At 40.8% G+C, this 22,982-nt stretch overlaps 2 protein-coding genes across 6 annotated transcripts; both read left to right on the plus strand.

Moving 5' to 3' along the window:
• The first annotated feature begins 378 nt into the window (after positions 1-378).
• LOC109202529 (putative protein TPRXL) lies at positions 379-3,676 on the plus strand. 5 transcript variants are annotated; one of them, XM_025907634.1, is made up of 5 exons: positions 379-613; positions 1,964-2,272; positions 2,359-2,657; positions 3,098-3,233; positions 3,451-3,676. In XM_025907634.1, the coding sequence occupies exons 1-4, from the start codon at positions 562-564 to the stop codon at positions 3,191-3,193; spliced, it is 756 nt and encodes a 251-aa protein (XP_025763419.1). In that variant the 5' UTR covers positions 379-561; the 3' UTR covers positions 3,194-3,233; positions 3,451-3,676. The 5 variants fall into 5 exon arrangements, 4 of the variants coding, with proteins under 4 accessions (XP_025763419.1, XP_025763421.1, XP_025763418.1 ...); XM_025907636.1 differs by having other exon boundaries at positions 1,997-2,272; XM_025907633.1 differs by lacking the exons at positions 3,098-3,233; positions 3,451-3,676 and having other exon boundaries at positions 2,359-2,791.
• Positions 3,677-16,155: 12,479 nt separating this feature from the next.
• On the plus strand, positions 16,156-18,510 carry LOC112847077 (spore coat protein SP96-like). Its single transcript, XM_025907805.1, has 4 exons — positions 16,156-16,470; positions 17,846-18,034; positions 18,208-18,353; positions 18,445-18,510. Exons 1-4 carry the CDS (start codon positions 16,419-16,421, stop codon positions 18,508-18,510), a joined length of 453 nt encoding a protein of 150 aa, XP_025763590.1. The 5' UTR covers positions 16,156-16,418.
• Positions 18,511-22,982: the final 4,472 nt, after the last annotated feature.

Here is a 22,982-nt window from a genome sequence, read left to right on the forward strand (position 1 = left end):
GGTGTCCACCACGGGTCTCTCCTCCGCCTTCCTTTTCCCTCATCCACCTGCTGGCCTCTGTGGACGCTCCGCCATAGCCACCACCAAACATCAGTTATTTTTACACATCTGCCAGAATCTCGCCAATCCACCACCTTTCATTTTTTTTATACCGTTACAAAAACAACAACAAAAACAAAAAACCCCATCGGCCCATAAAAAACGAAAAATCACCATCGGCCCACGGTATCCCTGATGGCCAGTCCAGCTATGACTGTAAATGACCATAAATTAACTGTACATTACATTGCGGTGAGCTCCATTCATATAGTTCTATCACGTGCACTGTATACGCACGTTGACAACCGTAACCATAGCGTGCCGAGGGTATATAAACACTGCACAAGGTTCCAATCGTCCCTTTACACTTGCTCGTGGACTTGTTTCGACCTGCTCCAACCTCAGCCTGTGGAAAGCTAAGTTTTGCAAAACATTTTACTGAAAGCGGACTTTACTTGAAAGCGACAACAAGTACTTCATCTGTGGATCGTTTGTACTTGTTTTTGTTTTTCAAGTTTGAAGATGGCTCGCCGTGGACCCCGACTCATCGACAGCCACCTGGACTTCGCTGCAGGTACGTTTGAAAATTTCTTTAAATTTAAATGACTGTAATAATTTAACAAGTTCCAGTGTGAATATCAAGTTTTAACGTGCTCAAATATGTGTATTCCAAGATTTTTGCCGGTAAATTGTTTGTATGCTTTAAATTTTCCGGGAGAGGTGTAGAAATTATTAACGGCTGGTGTATGAATTATCAAAAAAAAGGTGTTACTTTGATTTGAAGGCTTAAAATTTGACACTTTTCTTTAAAATGAAATGGTTAAAAATAGCTTAATGGACTAAATTTTGTAAAATGCCTGTGGTAACGGCATCTTCAGGGTGTCATGGCGTCAGAACGCGGTGTAAACACACAGATCCCGGTGACCGGTCCCCTCCTAACATCCTTTTCTTCTCCGGATCAAAGGCTTTATTGACATAAACTATAATTTTTTTCTCTGCTGCAAAACACAAAGATAAAAAAAAAAAATCCAAATAAAACAATATCAAAAGAATATGAAACAGTAGTAATAATGGTATCTTATGTTACGGTAATGCTTTTAATCGTATTAGATAGCAGAGAGATATATTGTACACAGGGATATTTACACAGGGATAGCATGTTTACCACAGATTAGATGCATCTGTCCTTATGGCAGATACAGTCCTTGTGCACATTTCTAAAAATGTGGATTCTGAGTTAAGAGTTTCTGTTTGTTTGTTTATTTTTCACTTGACCAGCATTTTCAGACATACCTGAAGAGCTTTGTGTGTGTGCAATTTTTACTCTTGCCAAGGAGGTTGTGTTTTTATTAAAAAAATAATATTTTTTTTACATTTAGGACATGAGATTGGTACATGTGGTCTAAATGTTACATTATGGTTTGCAAACACATATTTAACCTCTGAGCTTTTTTCAAAATGTGTGACATTGTGAATTGTAAATAAAACAGGAGAATGAGCTGCATGGTTAGTTATAAATTTACTGTAGTATATTTATATAATAAGTTACTCATGTCCGGCTATTTACAAATCAATACCTATTATCCATTACCTATTCCAACATAGTGTTTGCATAAAGGCTTACAAAGAACAAATAAAACAAATTGAATGTACACAAAATACAATAGTGTCACCTTAAAAGTACACAGAGTGAGCTGACTTGGTGGAGGTTTGGTGGTCTTCTATTAAAAATCTTCACTTAAAGATTTGAACTTAGTTAACTTAGTTGTTTTTTTCTTGCATGAAGTGTCATTCAGTCTGACATAAATGTAGCCTAAAATGCTTTTCTCTCATCCTCTGCTCAAACTAACAGATGTAGGTCTGTTGCTTTAACACTGAGTGTTTATTTCATTCCTAATGTTATTTTAAAATTGTTTCCTCACATGGCGTCTTGACTATGTGGTTGAACGCCCTGCAGAAGAAGGCCTTCCCGAAGTCATCAGGATCCTGGATGACAGTCTCCAGAGCCCCACCTCTTCTGGTGAAGCTCAGGACACTGATACCCAGCGTATCAGTGAAGGTGAGTATGGTGAGTATTTTCCCACTCTCTCACCCTCCTCCTCTTCTGATGAAGCTCAGGACACTGATACCCAGCGTATCAGTGAAGGTGAGTATGGTGAGTATTTTCCCACTCTCTCACCCTCCTCCTCTTCTGATGAAGCTCAGGACACTGATACCCAGCGTATCAGTGAAGGTGAGTATGGTGAGTATTTCCCACTCTCTCACCCTCCTCCTCTTCTGATGAAGCTCAGGACACTGATACCCAGCGTATCAGTGAAGGTGAGTATGCTCCTTCCTCACCTCTCTCATCTGCTTCCTCAGATGCTTCCTCTGCTGCTCCTTCCTCACCTGCTCTCTCATCTGCTTCCTCAGATGCTTCCTCTGCTGCTCCTTCCTCACCTGCTCTCTCATCTGCTTCCTCAGATGCTTCCTCTGCTGCTTCTTCCTCATCTGCTTCCTCTGCTGCTTCTTCCTCTGCTGCTTCTTCCTCAGCTTCTCTCTCATCTGCTTCCTCAGATGCTCCCTCTGCTGCTCCTTCCTCAGCAAAGAGAAGCAGAGAAGACATCTACACCGAAGAGGTAAGTGCAAAGAGGTGCAAGGTAAGTGACCAGTTTGATGCCCCTTCAACATCCTCAGGTAGTTTTGCAGTAAGACGTTTCTGGGAGAGGCCTTTTGAGCTTTGGCTTGATGACAGTGACTCTGATTAGTTTATGTTAGAACATGTTTTAAACTTTGTAACTCTTGTATTATTGTATTGTATTGTTTTTTTGTTGATATGGGACATTAATATTAATATTACATTGTGACTGAAAGGTAGGTTTTAGTTGTTATTACTTCCATTTTTCTTAATATCACAGGTAACTTTTTAAATGAATAATATATGTTTTTCCCAAGCCCCAATTCACCATGCAGGACAAAGGTAAGTCTGTACTTAATGTCAACACAAATAAGTAGAAAAGGTTTAAAAATGATGCAGTGAACTGACTGTAGTCTCTTGTTTACACTTTTTCTCTCCCAGAATTCAGCACTTCAGACATTCAACGTCCAAGATGGAGCTAACACCCCACCCAGAAGACAGCCTTACCCCGACCAACCCGATGAGAAGGATGGATGACCAAGTGAAAAACTGGAGAGTGGTGCTGTGTTCCAACTATGTAAGTTATCACCTCACATTGACAACAAACTGTCTTGAAGACTAAACTCTTCCAATAGTTGGTATAAATCATCGTCCTATGTCAGCAGCACTGTAGGTTTAGCTTTATTTATATTTTTCATGTGTATACGTTGGGTTTAAAATTGCTTTTTAACAACATACTGTGAAAATGCTGTTTTGTGTTAAAATGACACCTTTCTTGTGTTATTGCTTTGCAGGGAAGCTGAGCGTGGACAGAGCTGCACAGAGGACCAAGGATCCACTCTCAGCACTTCATACCTGATTGGCCACAGCACCACCCCTCCTCACCTGGGTGAGGAGGGCCCTGACCCCACCTCCACAGAGGGAGTTGTGAACATGCACTTCTGTGTCGGTGGGTTTAGGAGCCTCCTCACACACACACGGATGAAGACTGTCACTGGAAGATGTCTCCATTGCATCAGCAGGACGTAACCATTTGTAAAATATTGCAGTTTGTGATGTTTTATACATGTTTTTATTGCTTCATTTCAAACTAGGAGATATAAAATAAACCAATTTTCATAATATTTTCTGTGTATTTAGTTGTTTTCTTAATGTTATTTGGAACATCATTGCAACCTGTCAGCTTTTTATTGAGGATTTAGAAAGTTGCCGGTGGCCCGAGTGTGTACAGTGGGGTGTTGTTTTTGTCACATGGTGAAAGTGACCTGATGGGGAGCAAAAAGAACAACTGAACAATTTGGGATTCACAGACTTTGGTAATCGTTAAAAAAAAATGAAGAAAATTTGTTCTGTGTGAACTAAAAGCTCAAGTATAAACCATCCTGACACACTGACACAAATGATCTGCTATCTATTAGCAGGACAGTGTTTTCATGAGCCTGGGTGAAGCTAATTTGCATGAGTTTAACCTCCTGGTCAAAAACTTGCATGACTCTGTTAGCGTTGTAACTTTCTCCTGTTTATTTATTAATTTGCTAATTGTAGTAGATTAATACGTTCACCAACTGATTCTTACTCGGCCTGAATGTTTGAATGTTTGCAGTTTCAGGTCCTACTGATCAGTTTTAAGTACTGTAGAAAGTGAGCAGCAATTTAATCAAGTCCTGGGATGAAATGGGACAAAAGGGTAATGTGACAGCCACATTAGTTCCCTTCCCTCGTTTAACAAAGTGTAAGCAGACTGCTTTAACCTGCAATTTACTGCATGTTATTAGGCTGCATGGTACAACCACAGTCTGCTAACCACCCGTGGTGATCGAAGGTTTTGAGGTCTTGCTCGAGCTACTGATGAAGCTTTATCAGTGCTTGTTAAGTTTCCTAACCACATACTTTAAGTTACAGTGTGAGGGGCATTGATGAACATAAATTAGATTTAACTGGATTATGTGTTTAGGTCAAGAGACACAGACCTTCATCTTTAAGAGGCTCTTCTTAAATGTCTAATCACGATGTTTGTGTTTGTCTGCAGCATCACTGCAGCAAAGAGGGTATAACACAAGGACACAGTCATGTGGTATTCTGTCCTGCTATTAAGTGAATAAAATACTGAAAAAACATCTACACACTAAATACAGTCACTGGCCACTTCATTAGTTACACCTGCCAGTACTGTTTCACCTTCAGATCTGCCTTAATTCTTTGTGGCACAGATTCAACAAAGACCTGGAAACATTCCTCACAGATTTAGTTTCATATTGACATGATAGCATCACACAGTTGCTTCACGTTTGTCGGCTGTGCATCCATGTTGCAAATCTCCTGATCCACCACATGCCAAAGATAATCTGCTGGATTGACATCCGTTATATGAGTATACTGTGGTCATAAAACGATGGACATGGGTCATGGGTCTTTGAAATCATCAACCTCATCAACATGCCTCAAATCAGAGGCTATAAGGGCTGCTCTTTGTACAATGGCAACTGCTCTTAAGGCTCAGGAGGAGCAAATTAGGCAAAAAGGAAATCGAATCAAATTGCTGCTCAAACTGCAAAAGTGGCTGTGCTCAAGTACAAAGGTTTATGTACAGAGTTTATGAGTTCATTCATCATGAAATGCAAAATCCTAGCTTCAATACCACTGAATTTGTTCCACAAAGCTCAAGGCAACAGTTTGATTCTCAACCTATAAGAGGAAACAACGCTGCTGTTCCAGTGGAAACACATCCCAAAGAAATTGGCTTAACACTAGAATTACTGAGCCTTTTTCCCTGGTGCAAGTCCCTACTACTAGATTTACTAGCCTGCGCAAATTTGCATAAATTCCCGCCGACCTTAACACCTCTTGGCACCCCGCTGAGATTTTCACAGGTCTTCAGCTCCATTGTTCTCCTGCTTTTGTTGTGCAAACACACCCTCCCCAACCCTAACCATGAGAGATTCAGGTCTTTCCTTCCCTGCAAGGCTACTTTCCTTCCTTACCTGCAGTGTACTATACACCATGGTAGTTTCTATGTGCAATATTTCTCATATGCAATATTAGTTCTTGTCAATCCTTGTCACTACATTGGATGCCTGGCCATAAACATATATACACAGAGTTGTACATATATTTATATATTTATGTAGTAAAACCTTATATAATAAGCATAAAGTCTAGTTATACACACAGACACATCTATATCACACACATATATATATATATATATATATATATATATATATATATGTATATATATATATATATATATACATATATATATATATATATATAGTGTGCGATTGTGGCTCAAGAGTTGGGAGTTTGCCTTGTAATCGGAAGGTTGCCGGGCCGAGCCCCGGCTTGGACAGTCTCGGTCGTTGTGTCCTTGGGCAAGACACTTCACCTGTTGCCTACTGGTGGTGGTCAGAGGGCCCGGTGGCGCCAGTGTCCGGCAGCCTCGCCTCTGTCAGTGCGCCCCAGGGTGGCTGTGGCTACAATGTAGCTTGCCATCACCAGTGTGTGAATGTGTGCGTGAATGGGTGGATGACTGGATATGTAAAGCGCTTTGGGGTCCTTAGGGACTAGTAAAGCGCTATATAAATACAGGCCATTTACCATTTACCATTTATGTGTATATATATATATATATATATATATATATATACACACTATCTATACACAGATAGATAGATAGATAGATAGATAGATAGATAGATAGATAGATAGATAGATAGATAGATAGATAGATGTGTGTATACATACACCAATATTTTTGAATACTCGTGTCCATAAATATGTTTCCAGATTGTTTGTATAGTGCACTTTCTATACCGTGCTCTGTCCACTTTTTTGGAATGACAATGCAGATTTTCCACTTGTGGGACAAATAAATGCAGATTTGGTGTGTGTGTGTGTGTGTATGTGTTTGTGCAACATTCGCATTTGTTTACTCAGATTCAAGGCAGGCCAAACCTCTGTGTTACAACCTAAATACAAAAGACACACATTCACAATACATGGATACACAAGTCTGTTTTATTTCAGTGTTTCAAACTTTACAGCGTTTGCAGACCCAGTGTCCATCATCCCTGCATTTGGCACAGGTGAATTTCTGACATGTTGCACAGGTAAACCTGCTGCGATTCCTGTTGCAGCTCTCTTGCACCTGGCACTGCGTTGTCAGCCTCTGTGCTAATATTTCCTTGTGCTGCATGAATCGGCAACAAAGTTGCTGAGCTAAAAGATGTCTTGATGTCTGTTTATTGCAAATATCTTTGACTTGTTTTTTTTTTAATCTTGTAATGTTTAAATGTGCATTTATGTCCTGTAGTGCTGGTAAGCAACTTTGTTGCTCTGATGTCTGTTTATTGCAAATATATTTGACTTGTTTTTATATCTTGTAATGTTTAAATGTGCATTTATGTCCTGTAGTGCTGGTAAGCAACTTTGTTGTTCTGATGTCTGTTTATTGCAAATATCTTTGACTCGTTTTTATATCTTGTAATGTTTAAATGTGCATTTCTGTCCTGTAATGCTGGTAAGCAACTTTGTTGCTTTGAGGTCTGTTTATTGCAAATATCTTTGACTTGTTTTTATATCCTGTAATGTTTAAATGTGCATTTCTGTCCTGTAGTGCTGGTAAGTAACTCTGTTGCTTTCAGGTCTGTTTATTGCAAATATATTTGACTTGTTTTTATATCCTGTAATGTTTAAATGTGCATTTCTGTCCTGTAATGCTGGTAAGCATCTTTGTTGCTCTGATGTCTGTTTATTGTAAAAATCTGTGACTTGTTTTTATATCTTGTACTGTTTAAATGTGCATTTCTGTCCTGTAGTGCTGGTAAGTCACTTTGTTGCTCTGATGTCTGTTTATTGCAAATATCTTTGACTTGTTTTTTTATCTTGTAATGTTTAAATGCCAGTCTTGGCAGCCGGGGATCAGTCCGCCAGGGCCTCCGCTCCTGGCCGCCGCCCAGCACACAATGCACCCGACCCTATGGCGCCTCCTGCGGGTGGTGGGCCTGCGGGAGGATGGGCCCATGTCTCCTCTTCGGGCTGTGCCCGGCCGGGCCCATGGACTAAGGCCCGGCCACCAGACGCTCGCCCTCGGGCACCCTCCCGGGCCTGGCTCCAGGGCGGGGCCCCGGTAACCCTATCCCGGGCAGGGTAAACTGTTCCCTCGATATTCTCTTCATAAGGGTCTTCTGAATCGCTCTTTGTCTGGTCCCTCACCCAAGACCAATTTGCCATGGGAGACCCTACCAGGGGGCAAAAGCCCCCAGACAACATAGCCCCTGGGATCCCTGGGACACACAAACCCCTCCACCACGATAAGGTAGCGATTGACGGAATAGTATCTCGGGTCTTGTTCGCGAGTGATGGGAGAAGGGAGCCGGAGATCGACAGACGGATTGGTGCTGCGGCTGCAGTGATGCGGACGCTGCACCGGTCCGTCGTGGTGAAGAGGGAGCTGAGTGTAAAAGCGAAGCTCTCAATTTACCGGTCGATCTACGTCCCTACCCTCACTTATGGCACGAGCTGTGGTAGTGACCGAAAGAACGAGATCGCGGATACAAGCGGCAGAAATGAGCTTCCTCCGAAGGGTGGCTGGCCTCTCCTTAGAGATAGGATGAGAAGTTCGGCCATCCGGGAGGGGCTCAGAGTAGAGCCGCTGCTCCTCCACATCGAAAGGAGCCAGTTGAGGTGGTTCGGGCATCTGACAAGGATGCCTCCTGGGCGCCTCCTGGGTGAGGTGTTCCGGGCATGTCCCACCGGGAGGAGGCCCCGGGCAGACCCAGGACACGCTGGAGAGATTACATCTCTTGGCTGGCCTGGGAACGCCTTGGTGTTCCCCCGGATAAGCTGGAGGAGGTGGCTGGGGAGAGGGAGGTCTGGGCTTCTCTGCTTAGGCTGCTGCCCCCGCGACCCGGCCTCGGATAAAGCGGATGAAGATGGATGGATGGATGGATGTTTAAATGTGCATTTCTGTCCTGTAGTGCTGGTAAGTCACTTTGTTGCTCTTGATGTCTGTTTATTGCAAATGTGATTGACTTGTTTTTAGACCTTGTAGTGTTTAAATATTTATTTCTGTCCTGTAGTGCTGGTAAGCAACTTTGTTGCTTTGAGGTCTGTTTATTGCAAAAATCTTTGACTTTTTTTTATATCTTGTAATGTACAAATGTCCATTTCTGTCCTGTAGTGCTGGTAAGCAACTTTGTTGCTCTTGATGTCTGTTTATTGCAAATGTGTTTGACTTGTTTTAGACCTTGTATGTTTAATATTTATTTCTGTCCTGTAGTGCTGGTAAGCAACTTTGTTGCTCTGAGGTCTGTTTATTGCAATATCTTTGACTTGTTTTTATATCTTGTATGTTTAAATGTTCATTTCTGTCCTGTAGTGCTGGTAAGTAACTTTGTTGCTCTTGATGTCTGTTTATTGCAAATTTCTTTGACTTGTTTTTATATCTTGTAATGTTTAAATGTTCATTTCTGTCCTGTAGTGCTGGTAAGTCACTTTGTTGCTCTTGATGTCTGTTTATTGCAAATTTCTTTGACTTGTTTTTATATCTTGTAATGTTTAAATGTTCATTTCTGTCCTGAAGTGCTGGTAAGCAACTTTGTTGCTCTTGATGTCTGTTTATTGCAAATATTTTGACTTGTTTTTATATCTGTAATGTTTAATGTGCATTTCTGTCCTGTAGTGCTGGTAAGCAACTTTGTTGCTCTTGATGTCTGTTTATTGCAAATATCTTTGACTTTTTTATATCTTGTAATGTTTAAAGTTCATTTCTGTCCTGTAGTGCTGTAAGTCACTTTGTTGTCTTGATGTCTGTTTATTGCAAATTCTTTGACTTGTTTTTATATCTTGTAATGTTTAAATGTGCATTTCTGTCCTGTAGTGCTGGTAAGCAACTTTGTTGCTCTGATGTCTGTTTATTGCAAATTTCTTTGACTTGTTTTTATATCTTGTACTGTTTGAATGTGCATTTCTGTCCTGTATGCTGGTAAAGCAACTTTGTTGCTCTTGTTGTCTGTTTATTGCAAATTCTTTGACTGTTTTTATATCTGTACTGTTTAAATGTGCATTTCTGTCCTGTAGTGCTGGTAAGCAACTTTGTTGCTCTGGTCTGTTTATTGCAAATATCTTTGACTTGTTTTTATATCTTGTAATGTTTAAATGTGCATTTCTGTCCTGTAGTGCTGGTAAGTAACTTTGTTGCTTTCAGGTCTGTTTATTGCAAATATCTTTGACTTGTTTTATATCTGTAATGTTTTATGTTCATTTTGTCCTGTGTGTGGTAGTATGTTGCTTGGTCTTTTATTGAAATCTTGACTGTTTTTATTTGTAATGTTAAATGTGCATTCTGTCTGTAGTGCTGTAAGTATTTGTTGCTCTTTGTCTGTTTATGCAAATATCGCTGTTAACTTGTAGTGTTTAATGTGCATTTGTCCTGTGTCTGGTAAGTAACTTGTTTTTGAGGTCTGGTTATTTCAAATATTTTGACTTGTTTTATTGTATTTTTAAATGTGCATTTCTGTCTGTAGTCTGGTAAACTTTGTGTTTAGTCGTTTTCATATCTTTGACTTGTTTTATATCTTGTAATTTTAATGTGCATTTTGCCTGTATGCTGGAAGTACTTTGTTGCTCCTGATCTGTTTATTGCAATATCTCTGATTTGGTTTAGACCTGTAAGTTATCCTGTTTAAGGAGAAGAGAGAGCCCCACATGATGACTCGATGCAGTAAGACCTTTACAGAAGTCTGCAGGCAGCCCACCCTGTGCAGGAGCCAGCTGACCAGCAGCAGCACTAATCTCCTCCAAAGAAAAGTTAGCATCCAGGACAGCTCTGTCTCAGAGCTCAGCTGAGGAAGCCCCTGCAGCAGCTTCTCCACGCAAGCTTATTACTTTACTCCATCCCTAACATGGTGGTGTAAAGTCCAGGCATACTGACTGCTCTGCATCCAGGAAAAACCACTAACACCACATAAACTACACTAACAACACATACACATTACACTAAATCATCAGCCTCACAACACACCACACATAAAAAAACACAACTTTCAGCCAGACAAACCACCAGTCCACCAAACCTCCATCATTCACAGAGAGAGGGAGAGAGATAAAAAGAGAGAGTTTAGTGATGTGTGTTTGTGTGTGTGATACACACAATTATGAATATCTCCAATAAAGGTTATGTAGTTGATGAAAGTGGGTTAGATTAAATGTTACATTCTTGTGCATGAAGAAACTATAATATTTATATGTAAAATTCCACACCTACACCTGTGCGCCCTCACACTGCAGCACATTTTACTCCCCGGTTGCAGAAACCGTTCTATTTTTGTCACAGCTGCAAAAGAAGCTCCACTCAAAGAAACTCAAGATGATGGAGAGGAAGAGATTTCAGAACATGAGGCCTTTTGCCAGACAGCAGACAGGAAGGTGGGGAGAGAGTGAGGCGGTATGGCACACAGGAAATGGTCGAGGCCAGACTCAACCCAAGCTCTGCAGTGGGAACTCTGTGTCCCACTCAGCCAGGTGAGATACAGCAGAACCATCATTCAGAGTCTGACAGTAAGGGTGAAGACGAGCCTGACTGTTGGTCTGCTCCAAAACAAGCCCATAAGCAAGCTTTGAAATATTATGTTACAAATTGTGAAATGGGACATGAAATTTGATTTGAAAATGAAATTCATCCTGATCAGGAGCTGTTATGATCTAAATGGTGTTCTAGATCCAGTAGCAAAAGGAAGAGCTGCAATATGTGTGCTTTTTCATTAGTGAATAAATAATAAAAGCTATAGTGCAGACTACAGCGCCATCCAGTTGGTGTTCGCTCTCTCTGCGGTAGAGTATCACTTCCTGTTCCAACACATAGTGGTGTTTTGTGTAGCTTATCTGCGTAGCAGTTTAACTAAAAACGTAGAGATAACTTCTATTTCATAGTGTAATCTTCCTACTAGAACAACACATGGCCAAAGGGAACTGACTATTTGCAATGGACGCTTTGTGTTTACATCTTTTTGTAGAATCTGTTTACACATTCAAAATAAAGAGAGAGAACTTGTTTGTTGTTTTTGTTTCTTTTACTTTCTTCGTAGTCTGAGTATACGTAAACTTGGGCCACATGCTTCAGGTGTCCTTCCACAAGCTTTCTGCAATAGTTTGCTGGAATCTCGGCCCACTCCTCTTGACAGAACTGGTGTAACTGCCTCAGGTTTGTAGGTCTTCTTGCTCACACTTGCTTTTTCCGTCCCACCCACAATTTTCTACAGGACTGAGATCAGGACTTTGTGATTGCACTCCAAAACTTTGATTTATTATCCTTAAGCCATTTGTACTAATTTGGAGGTATGCTTGGGGTCATTGTCCATTTGGAAGACCCATTTGCGCCCAAGCTTCAGCTTCCTGTTGATGTCTTCAGATACTCCACATAAATTTCTTTTCTCATGATGCCATCTATTCTGTGAGGTGCACCAGTCCCTTCTGCAACAGAACGGCCCACAACATGAAGCTGCACCCCATACTTCACAGTTGGGATGGTGTTCTGAGGCTTCAAAGCGTCCTCCTTTTTCCTCCAAATATATTGTTTATCATTATAGCCGAACATTTTGTTTCATCAGACCACAGGACATGTCTCCAGAGATTAAGAGGAACCTTTTAGCTCATGATAGTACAGGACTCATTTTACAGTGGATAGTGACACTGTGTTACCAGTTTCAGCCAGCATCTTTACAAGGTCTCCTCCCTGAGCGGTATGATGGTTGTACATTCCCATACTTTTTATACTTCCCACATAGCAGACAGACCTGGCCGGATCTGGTGTCAAGCTGGCACTGCTGGCTGACTTCTGGCATGGTAAATGACATGTAATCCAGATGTGGGCCAGGCCTGGTGTAGATGGCACTGTCTATGTGATGGCATGCCACATCTGGCCCGATTGTGGTTGGTTTATGTGGCCCAGGCTCAAAGAAAACAGGTCTGGCCTGGATCCGGCATCAAGCTGGCACTTCTGACTGACTGGTGTCGTGGCAGGTTGTATGTCAACCAGATGTGGGCCAGGTCTGGCAATGATGGCACTATTTGTGTTCCTATTTTCTTATTTCAGTTAGAAAACTCAAATGCTATGTTGCAATACTATACTGCTATGGTAGCCAACTTTTCAAATGCAGGTTTGACAAGTTTGAGAGTGTGCACTTTATCCAAACCTAGTGAGAGTTTACTCATGTTTACCACCGGGTGGCTGTAGCTCAGGAGGTAGAGCAGCTCACCGGTTGATCGAAAGGTTAGTGGTTTGATCCCTGGCTCCTCCAGTCTGCATGAGAGAGGTCAAGGTGTATGAATGTAGTTAGGATGCACTCAGTTAGGTAAAAGTGTGTGAATGTGGCATGTATAATGCACTTTGGCTAATCGAGACAGTAGAAAAACGCTGTATAAGATTTAGTGTGTTTTGTCATGTTACTTCTGCAATATTATGTTCCGCCACATGTTGTTATTACATGGCTCGATTAAGGTACACATTAGGCTGACATCTGAGGCCAGAGCTGAAACTGTTCTGGGCCAGCACAGGGCCAGCAGTGTGTCTGCAACTGGCCCACGGCTGCACACAATGTGCTTATATATCACCACATACCGCAAAGAATGACGGCCCTTTGGTGACCCAGAGGTAATCCACACATAGGCCAGCACAGGACCACCAGTAAGTCTGCAACTGGCCTTGTGCTGGCTATGAGAAGCTTAAACTTAGTTTCAGAATAATTAAATCTGAAATTTGTTTTATTGTAAGGTTATTAAAGTTTCAAATTGTGTGACAAATAAATATAAACTTTAATTCTGAAAATATTTAAATATTATCAAATAACACCAGCTACAATATTGGATAATGTGTGTTTGTTCAGCAGAACAGTGTCCAGTATGTTGGCTGATATACTTTATTTACATGATATACTTTGTTTATATCCAACTCATGTCAGCTGTGGTTTGTGAGCCAAGATGGCGCCGGTGTGCATGGCTCACCGTCCACGGCTGTCAGATCCACTTTATCTCTTTTTTTTACTGGAAAGCACTTTCGTCAACCATGTTGCTTTTAAAGTGCTCTGTAAATAAAGTTGGATTGGATTTTAAGATAAAGGTTGAGCTGATTGTAACGTATACAAGGAGTGTTTTTAGTTATTCCATCCATCCATTCGCTTCCGCTTATCCTTTCCAGGTCGCGGGGGCGCTGGAGCCTATCCCAGCTGTCATAGCGCAAGAGGCGGGTACACCCTGGACAGGTCGCCAGTCTGTCGCAGGCCAACATACAGGGACAGACAACATTCACGCTCACATTCACTCACACATTCACACCTAGTGACAATTTGGATTATCCAATTAACCTATCCCCTCAACTGCATGTCTTTGGACGGTGGGAGGAAGCCGGAGTACCGGAGGAACCCGCGCAAACACGGGGAGAACATGCAACTCCACACAGAAAGACCCGGCCTGATGGTGGAATTGAACTCAGGACTTCTTGCTGTGCGGCAACAGTGCTAACCACTGTGCCACCGTCCTGTTTTAGTTATTATTTTTTAAATAAACATACAGTGTTTATATTACATGCTGTACTAGAAATAAGCTCAAGGACGATAAAAGGTCATGTGATTTAGTTACATTCAACTTGTATGCAGTAAAATTAAAAATAAGTTACCACAAGTTGTTTTTTAATTTGGTAAATAATTGATAAAATGTTAAAAGTACTGGTTGTGTTTGACCTCATCACCAGGATGAGTTGGAAATACTTCAGTTTCCCTCAGGTGGCCTTTTGCTGGTTGGATTGCCACTACAGTCTGTAAACTGTAGAGGTAATTTGTGAGCTCATTGGATGAACAGTTTCTGAAATACTCAGACCCATCTGGCACCAACAACCACGCGTTCTCTTTCCCCCATTCTGATACTTGGTTTGACCTTCAGCAGGTCATCATGAACATGTCTGTATGCTTAAATACTTTAATTTGCTGACGTCTGATTGGTTCACTAGATATTTGTGTTTAACGAGCAGGTGAACAGGTGTACCTGGCAAAGTGTATGTAACCCTCAGTGTTACTGACATGTTCCACACTGACACACAAAATACTCTGTGCCCCACACTGTTTTTATTAAGCATGTCTAATCACTGTAGACATTACATGTACCTTCTTGAAGGAGAGGTCAAAGGTCAGTTACCTTTATAGGTTCCTCCTATATGTTAAGACATATACACAGCACAGTTGTAGGAATCAAAGTTTGTAGGTTCTAGACTTTTTGTCAATTTTCCACCCATAAATCATAAAGTTGACCTTGAAGACCACAAGTTTTAATGGATTGTTAACATGACCCCACTCTACAGCCCTACAACATTTTAACATGAGTTATTTAAGACTTTCAAACTATCCTGTTGACAGAAAAAGATTAACGAGCGCCAAAAAAAAGAAACAAAGTTGAATTATTTCTGATTAGAAGCTGTACAGTCCGGACTGACTTTAACAAATGTGCTATAGGCTCACCTGGAAATAGTGAGCTTTACAAGACTGATTTTGTTCCAAAGGCTTGCACAGACCTCAACCAATCCTAAGGCTAATTAGCACGGCTAGAATTTTAAAAACATTTGTTAAATGTTGTCATTGCTAACATATACCTGTTTTAGAGCATGGTGAGTAGCGAGAATGCAAAGTTATTGTTACCTCTAAAAAGACAAATGTGAAGATGTGATATTAGCATGAGCTATATACTATCTCCAAAAGTTAATTCTGTTCATCTGGACTTAACCTTTTGTGGGAAAAACGTTTCGTCACTCATCCAATTGACTTCTTCAGTCTCAGCTGACTGCAGGTTTACAACTGTGACTGCAGGTTTACAACTGTGCCTCCAGCAAACATCAGCTGATACTAGAAAGTAAATAAATTCTAACAACAGCTGATCAAGCTTTAACGTGCTGCTGTTGTTTAGCGCGACATCCGCTGGTTTCTGGCTCAAAATGATCGATAAACAAACAAGAGCGAAAAGCCGATCAGCTGATCATTGATCAGTTTCATCATTTAAGTAGCAACAGGAGAGAGAGGGAGAGAGAATAGGAGACGAAGAGGCAGCTGACAGCATAAAGACACAGAATAACTCCAGCTTCGTGTCTTTTTTTTCATTCAAGCTGAAGTCCGGGACAAATCGCGTTCCTTTTCAGCCCAATACAAAACGCGGCTGGCCCGGCGTCCACCACGGGTCTCTCCTCCGCCTTCCTTTTTCCTCATCCACCTGCTGGCCTCTGTGGACGCTCTGCCATAGCCACCACCAAACATCAGTTATTTTTACACATCTGCCAGCATCTCGCCAATCCACCACCTTTCATTTTTTTATACCGTTACAAAAACAACAACAAAAACAAAAAACCCCATCGGCCCATAAAAAACGAAAAATCACCATCGGCCCATGGTATCCCTGATGGCCAGTCCAGCTATGACTGTAAATGACCATAAATTAACTGTACATTACATTGCGGTGAGCTCCATTCATATAGTTCTATCACGTGCACGTGTATACGCACGTTGACAACCGTAACCATAGCGTGCCGAGGGTATATAAACACTGCACAAGGTTCCAATCGTCCCTTTACACTTGCTCGTGGACTTGTTTCGACCTGCTCCAACCTCAGCCTGTGGAAAGCTAAGTTTTGCAAAACATTTTACTGAAAGCGGACTTTACTTGAAAGCGACAACAAGTACTTCATCTGTGGATCGTTTGTACTTGTTTTTGTTTTTCAAGTTTGAAGATGGCTCGCCGTGGACCCCGACTCATCGACAGCCACCTGGACTTCGCTGCAGGTACGTTTGAAAATTTCTTTAAATTTAAATGACTGTAATAATTTAACAAGTTCCAGTGTGAATATCAAGTTTTAACGTGATCAAATATGTGTATTCCAAGATTTTTGCCGGTAAATTGTTTGTATGCTTTAAATTTTCCGGGAGAGGTGTAGAAATTATTAACGGCTGGTGTATGAATTATCAAAAAAAGGTGTTACTTTGATTTGAAGGCTTAAAATGTGACACTTTTCTTTAAAATGAAATGGTTAAAAATAGCTTAATGGACTAAATTTTGTAAAATGCCTGTGGTAACGGCATCTTCAGGGTGTCATGGCGTCAGAACGCGCAGGTGTAAACACACAGATCCCGGTGACCGGTCCCCTCCTAACATCCTTTTCTTCTCCGGATCAAAGGCTTTATTGACATAAACTATAATTTTTTTCTCTGCTGCAAAACACAAAGATAAAAAAAATAATCCAAATAAAACAATATCAAAAGAATATGAAAACAGTAGTAATAATGGTATCTTATGTTACGGTAATGCTTTTAATCTTATTAGATAGCAGAGAGATATATTGTACACAGGGATATTTACACAGGGATAGCATGTTTACCACAGATTAGATGCATCTGTCCTTATGGCAGATACAGTCCTTGTGCACATTTCTAAAAATGTGGATTCTGAGTTAAGAGTTTCTGTTTGTTTGTTTATTTTTCACTTGACCAGCATTTTCAGACATACCTGCAGAGCTTTGTGTGTGTGCAATTTTTACTCTTGCCAAGGAGGTTGTGTTTTTATTAAAAAAATAATATTTTTTTTTACATTTAGGACATGAGATTGGTACATGTGGTCTAAATGTTACATTATGGTTTGCAAACACATATTTAACCTCTGAGCTTTTTTCAAAATGTGTGACATTGTGAATTGTAAATAAAACAGGAGAATGAGCTGCATGGTTAGTTATAAATTTACTGTAGTATATTTATATAATAAGTTACTCATGTCCGGCTATTTACAAATCAATACCTATTATCCATTACCTATTCCAACATAGTGTTTGCATAAAGGCTTACAAAGAACAAATAAAACAAATTGAATGTACACAAAATACAATAGTGTCACCTTAAAAGTACACAGAGTGAGCTGACTTGGTGGTCTTCTATTAAAAATCTTCACTTAAAGATTTGAACTTAGTTAACTTAGTTGTTTTTTCTTGCATGAAGTGTCATTCAGTCTGACATAAATGTAGCCTAAAATGCTTTTCTCTCATCCTCTGCTCAAACTAACAGATGTAGGTCTGTTGCTTTAACACTGAGTGTTTATTTCATTCCTAATGTTATTTTAAAAATTGTTTCCTCACATGGCGTCTTGACTATGTGGTTGAACGCCCTGCAGAAGAAGGCCTTCCCGAAGTCATCAGGATCCTGGATGACAGTCTCCAGAGCCCCACCTCTTCTGGTGAAGCTCAGGACACTGATACCCAGCGTATCAGTGAAGGTGAGTATGGTGAGTATTTTCCCACTCTCTCACCCTCCTCCTCTTCTGATGAAGCTCAGGACACTGATACCCAGCGTATCAGTGAAGGTGAGTATGGTGAGTATTTCCCACTCTCTCACCCTCCTCCTCTTCTGATGAAGCTCAGGACACTGATACCCAGCGTATCAGTGAAGGTGAGTATGGTGAGTATTTTCCCACTCTCTCACCCTCCTCCTCTTCTGATGAAGCTCAGGACACTGATACCCAGCGTATCAGTGAAGGTGAGTATGCTCCTTCCTCACCTCTCTCATCTGCTTCCTCAGATGCTTCCTCTGCTGCTCCTTCCTCACCTGCTCTCTCATCTGCTTCCTCAGATGCTTCCTCTGCTGCTCCTTCCTCACCTGCTCTCTCATCTGCTTCCTCAGATGCTTCCTCTGCTGCTTCTTCCTCATCTGCTTCCTCTGCTGCTTCTTCCTCTGCTGCTTCTTCCTCAGCTTCTCTCTCACCTGCTTCCTCAGATGCTCCCTCTGCTGCTCCTTCCTCAGCAAAGAGAAGCAGAGAAGACATCTACACCGAAGAGGTAAGTGCAAAGAGGTGCAAGGTAAGTGACCAGTTTGATGCCCTTCAACATCCTCAGGTAGTTTTGCAGTAAGACGTTTCTGGGAGAGGCCTTTTGAGCTTTGGCTTGATGACAGTGACTCTGATTAGTTTATGTTAGAACATGTTTTTAAACTTTGTAACTCTTGTATTATTGTATTGTATTGTTTTTTTGTTGATATGGGACATTAATATTAATATTACATTGTGACTGAAAGGTAGGTTTTAGTTGTTATTACTTCCATTTTTCTTAATATCACAGGTAACTTTTTAAATGAATAATATATGTTTTTCCCAAGCCCCAATTCACCATGCAGGACAAAGGTAAGTCTGTACTTAATGTCAACACAAATAAGTAGAAAAGGTTTAAAAATGATGCAGTGAACTGACTGTAGTCTCTTGTTTACACTTTTTCTCTCCCAGAATTCAGCACTTCAGACATTCAACGTCCAAGATGGAGCTAACACCCCACCCAGAAGACAGCCTTACCCCGACCAACCCGATGAGAAGGATGGATGACCAAGTGAAAAACTGGAGAGTGGTGCTGTGTTCCAACTATGTAAGTTATCACCTCACATTGACAACAAACTGTCTTGAAGACTAAATTCTTCCAATAGTTGGTATAATCATCGTCCTATGTCAGCAGCACTGTAGGTTTAGCTTTATTTATATTTTTCATGTGTATACGTTGGGTTTAAAATTGCTTTTTAACAATATACTGTGAAAATGCTGTTTTGTGTTAAAATGACACCTTTCTTGTGTTATTGCTTTGCAGGGAAGCTGAGCGTGGACAGAGCTGCACAGAGGACCAAGGATCCACTCTCAGCACTTCATACCTGATTGGCCACAGCACCACCCCTCCTCACCTGGGTGAGGAGGGCCCTGACCCCACCTCCACAGAGGGAGTTGTGAACATGCACTTCTGTGTCGGTGGGTTTAGGAGCCTCCTCACACACACACGGATGAAGACTGTCACTGGAAGATGTCTCCATTGCATCAGCAGGACGTAACCATTTGTAAAATATTGCAGTTTGTGATGTTTTATACATGTTTTTATTGCTTCATTTCAAACTAGGAGATATAAAATAAACCAATTTTCATAATATTTCTGTGTATTTAGTTGTTTTCTTAATGTTATTTGGAACATCATTGCAACCTGTCAGCTTTTTATTGAGGATTTAGAAAGTTGCCGGTGGCCCGAGTGTGTACAGTGGGGTGTTGTTTTTGTCACATGGTGAAAGTGACCTGATGGGGAGCAAAAAGAACAACTGAACAATTTGGGGATTCACAGACTTTGGTAATCGTTAAAAAAAAAATGAAGAAAATTTGTTCTGTGTGAACTAAAAGCTCAAGTATAAACCATCCTGACACACTGACACAAATGATCTGCTATCTATTAGCAGGACAGTGTTTTCATGAGCCTGGGTGAAGCTAATTTGCATGAGTTTAACCTCCTGGTCAAAAACTTGCATGACTCTGTTAGCGTTGTAACTTTCTCCTGTTTATTTATTAATTTGCTAATTGTAGTAGATTAATACGTTCACCAACTGATTCTTACTCGGCCTGAATGTTTGAATGTTTGCAGTTTCAGGTCCTACTGATCAGTTTTAAGTACTGTAGAAAGTGAGCAGCAATTTAATCAAGTCCTGGGATGAAATGGGACAAAAGGGTAATGTGACAGCCACATTAGTTCCCTTCCCTCGTTTAACAAAGTGTAAGCAGACTGCTTTAACCTGCAATTTACTGCATGTTATTAGGCTGCATGGTACAACCACAGTCTGCTAACCACCCGTGGTGATCGAAGGTTTTGAGGTCTTGCTCGAGCTACTGATGAAGCTTTATCAGTGCTTGTTAAGTTTCCTAACCACATACTTTAAGTTACAGTGTGAGGGGCATTGATGAACATAAATTAGATTTAACTGGATTATGTGTTTAGGTCAAGAGACACAGACCTTCATCTTTAAGAGGCTCTTCTTAAATGTCTAATCACGATGTTTGTGTTTGTCTGCAGCATCACTGCAGCAAAGAGGGTATAACACAAGGACACAGTCATGTGGTATTCTGTCCTGCTATTAAGTGAATAAAATACTGAAAAAAACATCTACACACTAAATACAGTCACTGGCCACTTCATTAGTTACACCTGCCAGTACTGTTTCACCTTCAGATCTGCCTTAATTCTTTGTGGCACAGATTCAACAAAGACCTGGAAACATTCCTCACAGATTTAGTTTCATATTGACATGATAGCATCACACAGTTGCTTCAGATTTGTCGGCTGTGCATCCATGTTGCAAATCTCCTGATCCACCACATGCCAAAGATAATCTGCTGGCTTGACATCCGTTATATGAGTATACTGTGGTCATAAAACGATGGACATGGGTCATGGGTCTTTGAAATCATCAACCTCATCAACATGCCTCAAATCAGAGGCTATAAGGGCTGCTCTTTGTACAATGGCAACTGCTCTTAAGGCTCAGGAGGAGCAAATTAGGCAAAAAGGAAATCGAATCAAATTGCTGCTCAAACTGCAAAAGTGGCTGTGCTCAAGTACAAAGGTTTATGTACAGAGTTTATGAGTTCATTCATCATGAAATGCAAAATCCTAGCTTCAATACCACTGAATTTGTTCCACAAAGCTCAAGGCAACAGTTTGATTCTCAACCTATAAGAGGAAACAACGCTGCTGTTCCAGTGGAAACACATCCCAAAGAAATTGGCTTAACACTAGAATTACTGAGCCTTTTTTCCCTGGTGCAAGTCCCTACTACTAGATTTACTAGCCTGCGCAAATTTGCATAAATTCCCGCCGACCTTAACACCTCTTGGCACCCCGCTGAGATTTTCACAGGTCTTCAGCTCCATTGTTCTCCTGCTTTTGTTGTGCAAACACACCCTCCCCCAACCCCTAACCATGAGAGATTCAGGTCTTTCCTTCCCTGCAAGGCTACTTTCCTTCCTTACCTGCAGTGTACTATACACCATGGTAGTTTCTATGTGCAATATTTCTCATATGCAATATTAGTTCTTGTCAATCCTTGTCACTACATTGGATGCCTGGCCATAAACATATATACACAGAGTTGTACATATATTTATATATTTATGTAGTAAAACCTTATATAATAAGCATAAAGTCTAGTTATACACACAGACACATCTATATCACATATATATATATATATATATATATATATATATATATATATATATATATATATAGTGTGCGATTGTGGCTCAAGAGTTGGGAGTTTGCCTTGTAATCGGAAGGTTGCCGGGCCGAGCCCCGGCTTGGACAGTCTCGGTCGTTGTGTCCTTGGGCAAGACACTTCACCTGTTGCCTACTGGTGGTGGTCAGAGGCCCGGTGGCGCCAGTGTCCGGCAGCCTCGCCTCTGTCAGTGCGCCCCAGGGTGGCTGTGGCTACAATGTAGCTTGCCATCACCAGTGTGTGAATGTGTGCGTGAATGGGTGGATGACTGGATATGTAAAGCGCTTTGGGGTCCTTAGGGACTAGTAAAGCACTATATAAATACAGGCCATTTACCATTTACCATTTATGTGTATATATATATATACACTATCTATACACAGATAGATAGATAGATAGATAGACAGATAGATAGATAGATAGATAGATAGATAGATAGATAGATAGATAGATGTGTGTATACATACACCAATATTTTTGAATACTCGTGTCCATAAATATGTTTCCAGATTGTTTGTATAGTGCACTTTCTATACCGTGCTCTGTCCACTTTTTTGGAATGACAATGCAGATTTTCACTTGTGGGACAAATAAATGCAGATTTGGTGTGTGTGTGTGTGTGTATGTGTTTGTGCAACATTCGCATTTGTTTACTCAGATCCAAGGCAGGCCAAACCTCTGTGTTACAACCTAAATACAAAAGACACACATTCACAATACATGGATACACAAGTCTGTTTTATTTCAGTGTTTCAAACTTTACAGCGTTTGCAGACCCAGTGTCCATCATCCCTGCATTTGGCACAGGTGAATTTCTGACATGTTGCACAGGTAAACCTGCTGCGATTCCTGTTGCAGCTCTCTTGCACCTGGCACTGCGTAGTCAGCCTCTGTGCTAATATTTCCTTGTGCTGCATGAATCGGCAACAAAGTTGCTGAGATAAAAGATGTCTTGATGTCTGTTTATTGCAAATATCTTTGACTTGTTTTTTTTTTAATCTTGTAATGTTTAAATTTGCATTTATGTCCTGTAGTGCTGGTAAGCAACTTTGTTGCTCTGATGTCTGTTTATTGCAAATATCTTTGACTCGTTTTTATATCTTGTACTGTTTAAATGTGCATTTATGTCCTGTAGTGCTGGTAAGCAACTTTGTTGTTTTGATGTCTGTTTATTGCAAATATCTTTGACTTGTTTTTATATCTTGTAATGTACAAATGTGCATTTCTGTCCTGTAGTGCTGGTAAGC

This window comes from Oreochromis niloticus, linkage group LG6 (genome assembly GCF_001858045.2).
Source record: "Oreochromis niloticus isolate F11D_XX linkage group LG6, O_niloticus_UMD_NMBU, whole genome shotgun sequence".
NCBI lineage: Eukaryota > Metazoa > Chordata > Actinopteri > Cichliformes > Cichlidae > Oreochromis > Oreochromis niloticus.

What these genes read in the sequence shown, in the direction of transcription:
- LOC109202529 (XM_025907633.1), top strand. Translation starts at nt 562, where the DNA reads ATGGCTCGCCGTGGACCCCGACTCATCGACAGCCACCTGGACTTCGCT. An exon ending in CCACCTGGACTTCGCTGCAG is followed by an intron (nt 614 to 1,963) that starts GTACGTTTGAAA and finishes GTTTCCTCACAT; the next exon opens with GGCGTCTTGACTATGTGGTT. An exon ending in TACCCAGCGTATCAGTGAAG is followed by an intron (nt 2,273 to 2,358) that starts GTGAGTATGGTG and finishes GTATCAGTGAAG; the next exon opens with GTGAGTATGCTCCTTCCTCA.
- LOC112847077 (XM_025907805.1), top strand. Translation starts at nt 16,419, where the DNA reads ATGGCTCGCCGTGGACCCCGACTCATCGACAGCCACCTGGACTTCGCT. An exon ending in CCACCTGGACTTCGCTGCAG is followed by an intron (nt 16,471 to 17,845) that starts GTACGTTTGAAA and finishes AACGCCCTGCAG; the next exon opens with AAGAAGGCCTTCCCGAAGTC. An exon ending in TACCCAGCGTATCAGTGAAG is followed by an intron (nt 18,035 to 18,207) that starts GTGAGTATGGTG and finishes GTATCAGTGAAG; the next exon opens with GTGAGTATGCTCCTTCCTCA.